The sequence below is a fragment of the Fulmarus glacialis genome, unplaced genomic scaffold (assembly GCF_000690835.1).
Source record: "Fulmarus glacialis isolate BGI_N327 unplaced genomic scaffold, ASM69083v1 scaffold8817, whole genome shotgun sequence".
NCBI lineage: Eukaryota > Metazoa > Chordata > Aves > Procellariiformes > Procellariidae > Fulmarus > Fulmarus glacialis.
This window is the reverse complement of record NW_009221253.1, coordinates 15608-27526: the sequence shown is the minus strand read 5'-3', so window position 1 is coordinate 27526 and position 11919 is coordinate 15608. Positions and strand designations below refer to the sequence as shown.

The 11919-nt window shown below is 39.9% G+C and overlaps 1 protein-coding gene across 1 annotated transcript in view; it reads left to right on the top strand.

Annotated features, from left to right (window-relative positions):
- ABCC4 (ATP-binding cassette, sub-family C (CFTR/MRP), member 4) overlaps positions 1-11919 on the top strand; it is a gene marked incomplete at its 3' end in the record, with an annotated part of 52010 nt that overhangs the window by 35185 nt on the left and 4906 nt on the right. The window contains exons 14-16 of the mRNA XM_009581032.1: positions 8221-8317; positions 9440-9655; positions 11652-11792. Of these exons, the coding sequence (XP_009579327.1) occupies positions 8221-8317; positions 9440-9655; positions 11652-11792 (454 nt within the window). The remainder of the gene's footprint in view (positions 1-8220; positions 8318-9439; positions 9656-11651; positions 11793-11919) is intronic.

Genomic DNA, 11919 nt, shown 5'->3' with positions numbered 1-11919 from the left:
GTCAGGTTTCCTTCTCAATAAATTTCTTCTTCTCCATCTCCTTCTTTCAAACTGCCTAATCTACGGCACGTAGTGAGTGTGAGAATAATCCAGTTATTCCCAGCCCGTGTTTCATCCTTGCTTCTTCATAGCCTGGGGCTCTCGGTATCGAAAGGTATAAACTAGAATTTATTAGAATTAGAAGGAAAAAAATCCATTGACTGAATTCAGTGGGCTTTGGTTGAAGCCTTAAATGAGAGCATTTTCTTGAGCATACTTACATCCTTTGAATTCCGTGCTCCAAATACATGAATTAATTTGGTTTTGCTGTTGTTCCCTCCTCTCCACCCCTAGACAATCATAAAAACTTGTCTTACAGAAATGGTCATAGAATTTGCATTGACTAGCATTGCATGCATGTTCTTTTTGCCCATGCGGGGAAGCTTTTAGTATCTAAATTTGAAAATTGTACATCCTATTGATGTTTGCAGTTCCAAATCTGGAGATCACTCTGAAACCCCATCAACATTTTGTTTTATTTTATTGATTTCTTCAAATGGCTACTTTTTGTTTCCATCAGCCAGTATGGAGTAAGAGTTTTATGATGCATAGGCTTTATGTTCATTATTCTGTGCAGGATCATTTTCACCTGCCACGACTGATAGATGGAGTTCATTACTTCTGTAGTTCACACACTCTATCAAATTCCTTCAATGCCTGTTGAAGGTATCCAGGCTTTAGCTGCTGCCTTTCTGTTTCTGCACAAGATCGCTCTACAACTCCAGCATCTGACTGTATCAGTGCCTGAGTTCTGAAAGTGCACCCACCTGAGCTGTTAACCTGCCTCTCCCTTAAGTCTTAAGGTCTTTTCACAGAGGAAGACAGGAAAATACAGTAGTGCCTTGCGGAGGAGGTCGGGTTGCCTCTTCAATTTATTCTACATTTTGTGTGAGCTGTGACAGTGGGAGCATCTACATCCTACTGCAAAACTGGAAGTCTGGGTTTTTGTATGTGCAAAACGTACAGTAAAGGAGCTAGAAGCCATTGCTCTGCGAGCACAGCGTATGTTTTGCTGATAAATGTGGAGATGAGGAGGAATAAGGAGATTATCTCAGAGAATTTGAAACTCGGAAAACTAGCTGGGGTTCTTCCTTTACTTTCGTTTGCTTTTTCTCCCCAACTCTAGATGAGTTTGAGTGAAACAGATAGAATGAAAGCGTTTTGTGGAGGAAATGGACTGGGTGGAGTAGTAGTGGCAAGGAAAACTGAGCAGTGCCTCCCTGTTCAAGATATTCAGGGAGGGCTTTTTTACAAACAGAAGTTGTCTTCTGAGGCCTTTATGGCAGCTTTAAAAGGTGCTGGGAGTAGTGGGGAGAGCATTGTGTTCAGTAGCTCGCTTTGAAAAACAAGGCAGGGCATGTTCTTTAATGCTTCCTGAATAGTGCTAGAAATGTGGAGAAGAGAGAGAGCACTTGGGCAAGAATGATTTTTTAGAACATGGTGCTGAGGAATGTCCGAGACACCACTTCATACAAGCTGCCCCAGGAGTCCAAACCGCAAGGCATAAAACAATGGACGCAATGGAGGAAATGGGGTTATTTAATGAGAATCTGAAGTGGATATTGTTCAGTTCACTGGCTCTTTTTTTTTTTCCCCCTTGTAATTTTATATTAATGTTTAATTTTTTTTAGAAGTGCCTAGTCTATGTGTTACATCAAAGATAGGTGCATTCTTACCTAAGTCCCAGAAGTGCTTGAGGGGAGGAGCAAAATGAAGTAGGGAAAATGAGTAAAAGGATTTTTTTTTTTTTTTTAATTATACAGATCTGAATATTTACCTTGTCTGTTTAAAGTAATTTGATTTTTGGAACCCTTAGGAGGCCATGAATGCTTCCAGTCTCATATCTCTCAAAGTGGGGTATGCTTGTAGATCTCCTGTAATATTGGAACTTTGAGGAAAAAGTGCTGTTATGGTGGTGTAGGTAATTAAAAGCAAGTGGAGCTCACCAGTCCTGTAAAACTAGCAGATAAAAGCTAGAAGGTTTCCTTTCTGTAGAGGGCTTACAGACATAATCAGTGTGTCAGAGGAACCAAGCAAAGATAACCCTGGCATGTACTTGTCAGTGCTGTGTTTAAAGGCATATACATATTACATGCTTTGTCCACTGATGACAAGTGTAGAGGGGAGTTGGTGTGTAAATTTAAGGATTTCACTCTGTTCCCTTTCAGGTAGGATCTCTCTAAATCCAGGATATCTCTAAGGCTTCCCACTTTGTGTTTCACACCTGGTCCACGCTCGTTATGCCTCTGATACCACTGCAGTGGTTACAGCCCTAATGAGAAGTCCTGGGCAAACTTGAATGCCATGTACCTCTTTTTTGTATTACAGGTGTTACTCTTAAAAACATATTAGTTATACCTTTACATTTAGATGATACAATTAAAATTCCTTGAGCTTCGTTGTGTTTATTGTAGGGAATATGTTTAAAAGGTGTGAGTATGTTGTAGTAATGTTGCTTGGGGTTTTAGGGTTTGGGGTTTTTTGGGTTTTTTTTTCCAGAAAGTGAAAAGCGTAAGTGTGATCACTGTACATTGTGTGTTTTCAAAAAACTGTAAAATTTTACAGTTTACCCACTTGCAGAACTCTAGTGTAGTTGTGTGCTTTAGTGGTCTGTGGGTGCAGTTGCAAAACAGTATTATGAATACTAAACCAGAAATGGGATCAAGAGGGAGGTATACAAATTCATGGTGGAAAAGTTCACGAAATGCTACTTAAACACTAAGATCTCTGGCTCAGAAAGTTCCTAATATATGGGCTCTGGAAATATGTACCAAAGGAAACATCACTGTATGTTTGCCTATATAGTTTCTCCAGCCATCCACTGCAGCTGGTGCTCGGGACAGGGCAATGGATTTTGTGGACCTTTGTTTTGTGCCAGAACAGTTGTCCTTATGCATTAGCCCAGTGGAGGTTGGGGCTTGTATTAGATGGAGATAAATGGTTAGCAAGATAAGCACAGAAATAGAAACAGCATAGTAGAAGTAGGTGTGTGGTTTTTGTCTCTGGCAAACATATCTCACCTTTTTTTTTCTTTTTTTCTTTCTTTCTCCTGAAATTTTGTAAACTTTAAAATGTACAAAAACAACTGGGGTGTTGTTTTCCCTAAACCACTTAAATTTAAAGGGAAAGGAGAGGAAAGCAAATGTAGTAAGTAAATCAGTATAACAAAGGCTTTATGGCTGTGAGCACTTCTGCATGTGCTTTAATTTCATTTCAGTGGTTATTTCCATTGAAATGAATATAAGTATTAACTAGAGTAAAGTTAAACTTGCATGTGAGCTTCCAAAAAGGAGAGGCAAAAAGAATGGTGAAGAATAAAGTGGAATCATTAAAGAAGAGACACTTTGCAGAGGTGAAAGAAAGCTGGTTCTTGGAGATAAAAACTTAAAAAAGATTAAAGAACAACTTGTCTCAAAGAAAAGAAAACCTGATAGGGAAGGAAGAACAAATGAGGATTCGTATGCACGGAAGTGCCAAGACGGCTGCCTTTGCATAGAGGAGCACTGTGTTGTTGCAGGCCCCCTTCTGAGTAAGTGTCTTCTGCTGTATGCTCTGCAGTATCAAAGCTCAAGCTAATTTTTTTTTTTTAATTGTATAAACGTTTGCTGTCAAAGTGCAATGGGTTTTCTAAATGGGTGATAGTATACTGTTACTTAGGTTTGTTAACTTAAAATATTGTTTGTTTATTTGTGTCGAATTGGAAGAGTGTGATTTCTGGAGAGATCTAGCCTGAGTCTGGTATTCCTGATGACGAATGAAGGTCATTAATGCTACATTTTCAGGTGATGGGAAACTGGGCAATGCTTCAGGCAGTTCTGGAGACGGACAGGGGTTTGGAAAGTCTTGGTTGTTAATTAGCGAATTAATAGATGCATGCAGCAGGGATAGGTGCAAAGTGTTGACTCCATGAACATACGATGAGCAGGGATCAGTAGCGCGGCAGTTCTATGGAAAAGGAGGTGCAGATTGCGGTAGATCACAAATCCAGTATGAGTCAGCAACGTCATGCTCCTGTTAAGGAAACTGCACCCTGGGATTTATGACCAGTACTGTATCTGGCAGTACAGGTAAAGTAATCCTCCTATTATGTTTTTTACCTGTAACGTCTCAACTGGAATAGTGTTTCAATTTTGTGCACTTCCAAAAAATGCAGACCAGCCTCAGAGTCCAGTGTAGCCCATCAAGAACATTTGGGTGTCAAGGGGGGGGGAGGGGGGGAGGAGAGAGAGAAAACTGTTTCTCACTTAAAAGAAAAGGGAAAAAAAGTATTTGGAGGATTTTATGTTTTGGGCTCTGAAAGAAAAAAAAGAGGCATGAAAGAGAGAGACTTACTGTATAAAGGGACTGTGCACACAGGTATGAACTGGTCTACTGTCCTCTGGGAAGCAGTGGATTTAAATTATACCAGAAGATGTAAATTTGGACTTTAGAGGAAAAAAAATTGTAATGGTAAAGGTAGCTTGCCCCTGGAATACATTTTCAAGGATGTTGAAATTTCTGTTGCTGAGCTTAAAACAAACAAACGCACAGAACAACCTATCCAACCTATCCACCATCAGGAATGGTTTAAGTTTAAATTGATTCTTACTTGGGGAAGAGGATGCAGCTTTCACAGTCCCTTCATCCCTGTTTTCTTTGTATTGAAGAGGCTGAAGAACCTTTGGGTCTTCTCTGTCCACATCTCTTCTGTGTGTCTGCGTGTGGTTGTGTATTTAATAAATGTGGCAATGGCGACTGCATTTTGTGCAGCAATTCATCCTGCTGTCATGCATTAAATGTGCCCGCAGTCTAACAGACTATGCCCCTCGAGAGAGTAATGGAGAAGCACAAGGAAGGTGAACTTTGTGGGGTTTTAAAGAACAGGTAAAAAGGTGGTGGCAGTTCTGGGCATACTCCAGCAGACATCTGAACCCTTGGACAGGTATGTCCCCTGTTGAGGCAGGCTTTCCCTGGATTCTCTCCGTCGTCAGTGAGAAAGGGAGACACTGTTAGATGGTGGTTCACCAGGAATTGGTTGCTTTTCTTCAGCTACACAGCAGTATTTCTAAAAATAGATGCATGATGAAACTAAGCCTTAGTTAACCAGTTAAAAACATAAATACTTATGGGCAATTTTGTTTTTTTTTTTTTCTTTTTCAGTTCTAAGACAATAGCAAGTTTTCACTAATAAGAATTCAGCGAGCTGTCAGAGTTTTGTACCAGCCCTTTTATCACATTCGGTTTTGCTGAGCCTCTCTTTGAACTCTGGTTTCAGTCTTCTGTTGCAGCCAAGGCACTGTACAAACTTAATGCTCACTGTAAACTGCAGAATGGATGTTGTTAAATGGGAGAGAGAATACTTTAAAAAAAAAAAAAAATTTAAAAAAAGCTTTTGAACATAAAGCTCAATTAGTTTGATGTTTTGAAACAGACGTTAGGTATATACTTAGTATTTTACTAGTTTTGCAACTTCTGTGCTTCATGATGATGTAGTATTTTAAATGGCAAAATTTTCTAGTGAGCTGTCTGAGCAGTGAGTTGTTTAACTTGGTAATAGATCTAAGTATATGCTCTTTGTTGCGATTTTTTCCTCCCTGTGCTCATCCCAGTCAATTGTGACAACAATTTTTCTGCTCACCTGTTATCAACAAACTATTCAGCTAGCTTCTTTCTACCCAGATAGACATCAAATCGAGAGTTGTTGTTTTTTTAGAAATTCTCAATTGAGTGACCTGATATATCAGTGGAAATTTATATTTCCACAGAGGTCACTTTTGCCTTCTCTCCTGAGATCAAGATCATGCAGGATGCTGTGCTGACAGCTCTGACAGTTCTAATTGGTTTGCTCTGATGCTGCGATAACCCACTTTTTTTTTTTCTCTTCTTTTTTTTTTCCCCTCCAAATGCAAACTTAAAGTGCAATGGGCTCACTGTGACTCAGGATCAAGATTTAAAGGTTTTCAGCCATCGGATTTTCTAGTGGCTAGTTTGTCCCAGTAAGCCGTTAGACATACATCTGGCACACGGAAAATTCAGCGATGAAAGTGGTATATAGGCTGTGGGACTATGTAAGGGAAAGCTGGATCTCTTCATGGTGAATACCTGATACATTCTCTTTTGGCACCTTTCCTGCTAGGCAAGTAAATATCCTGTAGCCTGTCTGATTTGTCCAGTTCTCTGGATAGGTTTTGTTGAAGATTATGTTTTGTTGCATGTCTTCAGCTGGTGCTCTTAATTGTGACTGCTCAGAGGGCGGACAGTAACCACACCAGAAAAATACTCCCTTGAAGAGCTTGGTGTATAAATAGTTGCAACTGCTCAAATAGTTATGCTGCTGCAAAGACCTTCATTAATTGTTATCTTGGCCACCTAAGAATGATATCATGGGTTTATAGTTGCTTCTTGAATGCTGCATAGCAAGCATATAACTTTTTCAGGAAGAGTGTTGCTTTTAACTTAATTTTACTGCACAGTTTATTTGGAACACTATAATATACTCTCATGTAGTTATGCTGACTAGTACTAGTATTAACCATTTTATAGTATTCTACTTCCTACAGTCTTTGTAGGAGTGATAAAATAGATGTTAGAAGCTGTGTAGGGAGTTAATTGGATATACAACATGAATGTATGAAACACAGTAAGCAATATGACCTCATTGCTGTTAAGCTCATACTCTTTTTCTGCCTTACTCCCCTTACTGCTTATTTGCATTTCTGCATTGAATTTGTACTATTGGATTGCTGTGGTTTTGCTTGTGTTTTTTTGGAGAATGGGGAGAGAGAATTTGGGGGGGGGGGGGAGTGGGTTTGTTTTTCTTTTGTGGTGATTGCCACCCTCCTGTGTCATGTTAGCAAATGGGAGTTAGCATATTAGCAAAAAGGAGCCCAACAGGAGCAGATCTGTGGAGAAAAACGCACGGTGCCAAGGTCCCCGTGCAGTTCAGAAGGTTCTGCTTTGAACAGGCTGCAGTCCGGCCCTGCGGGCTTCATTCCTCGTCAGCTGAATACTGATAAGGGGTGCTACCAAAGTGTGTGTTCCTGCTTGGTTTCGTCTAGAAGTCCAGTTCATGGGCCCCAATGCCACTCAACAGTATGAGCAACAGCAGATTGGGTTGAGACAACTGGGAGACGATCGTCAAAAAGGCACTCCTGATCCAAAAGGAAAATGCTAATGCATACACCTTCACTGGACACTTCTGTTCTAGGCAATATCAGTTTTCCATGTTTTCTTAAGATAGCAAGTAGTAGAGAAAGGAGTGTCCTCTCGAAGGGTTTGTCTCCCTGCTGTGTTACTGTGGGGATGAAGGCATTGAGAGTGTTGGTAGTGTTGGCTACTCAGTTGTGTCAGTGCTGTCCCTGTTGTACATGAAGAGCATGCTTGCAGACCTCTGCGCTTGTAAAGCATTGCTCCGCTATGTTTTGGGTTTTTTTTTTTTTTGGCTCTGGCAGCCTTCCAAGGCTCTGCTGAAAAGATACCAGATATCTTTTCTGCTAAAACTGTATGGGATTGAACTGCACTTGCCGACTGGTTCTGGTGTGCCCAATCCCTTCTTCACTTCTCTCTCTAAGTGCCAAACTTCTGGGGAAGCCTCTAGGGTAAGCAGGTAAGGTAAGGGAGGTAAGCCCTGATTCCATGGGAGGAGGTCAGCGGTGGTTGAAGGATCTCGCTCCTCTACCTCAACTGTATTGAGCTTACATCCAGACAGGGATGTAGCTCAGATGAGTAGTAGTGTTTACTTCTCCAGAACTCTCGGTGGTTCACTGTTACAGCTGCTCTGAAAGCTCATCTCAAAGAAGTTACTTTTATTGGCTGTATTTTTCCGTAATTGTCCACAGTATGTTGCCCTGCTTTCTCTTTCCGTTGGTCTAATTTTTGTTAAATACCCTCTTTGCAATTCAGCTTATGACATGTACATTTGTTAGGAGAATGTTTAAGACAATTTTAATGAAATGTCCTTAAGATATTTCCTCCTCTTTCATCCCAGACCAGAAATATGAAATTTCTTTTCCCTACCTTGAAAACTTACAAAGTTAAATAAGGAACATGTTTGTTAAGTGTCATTTTTATAAATCTAATAAGCATGGGCATCTTTTTTTCTTATTTCAAACCCTGTATAACTGAATAGAAGACATTTTCCAGAAGGAGTCAAAATGTTTTAGGCCACTTCATTTTTTAGTTAATTTTCCCATCTTTTTGCAGATGTATTTGTCAGGCCTTACATCAGAAGATCTCTGTTTTGGTCACTCACCAGTTGCAATATCTCCGTGCTGCAAATCAGATTCTAATTTTAAAAGATGTAAGTGATTTCAGTGTCTATACTTTTATCTCTCACATACTTTCTAAATATCCTTTTTAATCTAAGAATGAAAAAAAAAACAGTTAAAGACTTTTATTTTTTGTTTGTAAATATATTTTGTCTACTAATGACCATGTATGTTTTTAAAGATTTATAATTATTAATGAAATAAGTTGATTTTTCTTAGAATACTTTCCCTGAAAAATGTGTTTCTGAATTTTATCATGAATATATGTTATCTTATGTATTGATTTTTATCTTACATATGTATAATATACTCTGAGAGAACTACTTATTTTGAGACTGTGTTAATGCTTTGCTTTTATTCTTTTCTTATGCTTTTGTGTGAATTAAGAAGTATGTTGATTTTGCAACCAGTCCCTTTTTTAAATTAAGGCTGAGAAATTGTCATAGATACCTTTGAGAATGAGCAGGCCTTCAGCGAAACTGGTTCCAAACTTCGTTGTACCAGATATTCACGGGTAGAGGGGAAATGCAAGAACTTCAGCTGGGTTTTTTGTGTTTTTTTTACTCTTAAGGTTGAGTAGTGAAGTACTTCGAATTACTTTTGATGCATCACAAAGTTGCAAAAAAGGACACTAACCGTCTTTTTCCTTCCATTCAGATCTCTTTAAAAGTTACAGTAGCTTTCTAGAAATGAGTTTGTGATAGAGCTGTAAGAAGTGTGGAAATGGTCTGTGTGGCTCCTTGTAGAGGTCTATGAGGACCAGAAAATTAAGCTGCTGTTCACCGCTAGCCTGAAGTAATATAAAAGTACTGACGGTTATGTATGTAGTTCAACAGCTTGTCCCAAAGCTGCGTGGCTGTCACCCACAGCTTCTCCAAGGAGGTAATTCTCACCTGGCTGTAACTGGGACTTTAGTCATCCCGTTTGTATGCTCCTTGGCCTGGTTAGCTGCTGGGAAGGGACTGGTTAGAGGGTGAAGGGCTTGTTTCTGCTCTTCTAAATGAGGAACTGATAGTTAGAGGCTTCAGCTCAGTTACTGCAGTGGGATGTGTGCTCAGCAATTGCAGAACCCAAGAGGCAGCAGGGTAGATAGGAAAAAATGTCCTTTACAGAAAGTGTATGATGAAGATAATCAAAGCTTATATTAATTGTAGGGTAAAATGGTGGGGAAAGGTACCTATTCAGAGTTCCTGAGATCTGGCATCGACTTTGCTTCCCTTTTGAAAAAAGATGAGGAGGTAGAACAGCCATCGGTTCCAGGAACCCCCAACCTGAAGTCTGCCCGGAGCCGAACCTTCTCAGAGTCCTCTGTCTGGTCCCAAGATTCTTCTGTCCACTCGCAGAAGGACGGAGCAGTGGAACAACCACCTGTGAGTGCTCAAAGGATAGACCTGTCTCAATTCTTGTCTGGCTGTTTTTTAACTTAAACTGCGATAAGGGCTTTCCCTGCTGCATTTGAATTTTGGGCATTGTTGGATTGCATTAGCAGGTGAGAGCTCGCCCACGGTGGATCTGCCTAGCATTGTGCTTGGCTGGCAGTCCTGCCACCTGGGCTGCAGAGGGCAGGCATCCTACAGCTCTGCGCTGTTCTGTTCAAACCCAGCAGAGTGAGTTTGTTCAGATTCAGCATCAGATCTGCTGGATGCAGGAAGCATTCCTATAGGTGTCCAAAGATGCCGCACTGTGCTTCCATCATCCTGTCCTCTGACAACGGTGCTTTGAAGGGCCAGTACCACTGTATTGGGTGGGTTCTGTCTGTTCTTGCAGCGCTGAGCTCGAATTAGAACTTTCCCTGAAATCCTGAGCTCTGGTAAGTGCATGCAGAAGCAGTGGCTTTATACAAACTCTACATTTGCATGGCTGGCATTAACATACCCACAGCTCTTGCGCTGGCCCTTAGGGGTAACCTTGGGACACCGCTGCATTGGTCTCGCCAGCCCTTCTGTTGGTGAAAACAGAACGCTTTGTATGGTGCCAGCTTGACTTCCAGGTGCCTTGTTATCTCTCGGTCTGCGCAGTGCAAAAGCAGCCGTAAGGTTTCTGTACCAGAGGTGGCCTTTTTCTGGTGTGCTTGCGTTCACACAAACAGCGCAGGAGCCCTGTAACCCTGCTAGAGTTGTGCTAGCACTGCATCCATGGAACACATGGAACAAGTAATCCCTGTGTGTCCCTGATGGTTGTCACCTTCATGCTGTGGGTATATATTATTTCTTTTTCTTTTCTATAATAAAAAGCAGTGAGATTTAAAAAAAAAAACAACAACAAAAAAAACCAATCCCAAAAAACTCTATAGACTTCTATTTTTCATACCTTTTTGGAGGAATGGTTTTATTCCCAAAAGCAGTAAACCAGTAAACTTACCTAATATTATTAATGTCCCAGTAGTGACTCCACTGTTAAATCCACAAAGGTGTGCCAAACTTTTTAGCAGCATTAGAGCTGTTGGATGGGGGAGTGGGGCTGGAGAAACAAAAAACCAAGATAGGCTTCTCTTCTTTTATAGGCCAGTAGGTGGGATTTCTCCTTTTACATATGAGTCAGGTCTGTTGATTCCGCTCGCTGCTCTTGTACAGCCATGTATGCTGACAACAAAATCAAGTGTTAAGTGTCCACTGAACTGGCACTAGTTTTTCTATCACATATACTGTAAAAAAAAAAAAACAAAACCCAAACCAAAAAAACCAGAATTTTGTTCATTTGAATACTTCTTTGACCTTCTTTATGCCTGTCTCATTTTTTCTTTTTCTGTCTTTCAGTGTCCCCCATGCATTGTTTGCTCAATGTGATTTCTCATTTGTCATTTTACTTGTTTTCCCTATTAACAGATGCTTTGTTGGTACTTACAAGGAAGTGATTAGAACTTTATGGGTAATTTGTTACTCTGGGCATATGTTGATTGATTTTGACGCATACGTGCAGAAAAGTATTTACTTTAAATTCTTTTCTGAAAAGGAAAGGTTACACACACTTGCATTATGAAAACAGAATCTTTCCCAAGTCAAGGCCTTAGCTTCCAGAGCTGTTAATGACTGAAGGTAGTATATAAGAAAAGAAAAACCTGGTTTAGCGGTCAGTTAGAGTAAATATTTCTGGCTGTAAATGAAGTCATGTTACATTCTGTGATGCAATGCAAAATAAAATCCTCACAGTGTCATTTTGCAGAGTAGATTTTTCAGTATTACTGCACTGAGACTATTTTTTTTTGTCAAAGCTCTAGTTCCGATATTAAAGTTTTTATATGCGTAATCGCTTTATCTCCTTATTTAATTGTTTGCTAATTCTGAACCGTGACTTTCAAGTGGCTTAGTTTGAATCTGTAACTGGAAGGTTGATGGTTTTTATTCTGGTTTGGTTTTTTTTTTTCAGGCTGAAAATGCACTGGCTGCAGTGCCAGAGGAGAGTCGCTCTGAGGGAAAAATAAACTTTAAGGTTTACAGAAAATATTTCACTGCGGGAGCAAACTACTTTGTGATTTTTATACTTTTAGTATTCAACATTTTGGCACAGGTAAGTTGTTGGGAGCCACAAATAATATTTAATATATTTTGGGTTTGCCTTTTTTTCTTTTTTTTCTTTTTTTCTTTTTTTTTCTTTTTAACATAGTATATGCTTGTTACTCTGATGTTTCATCTAA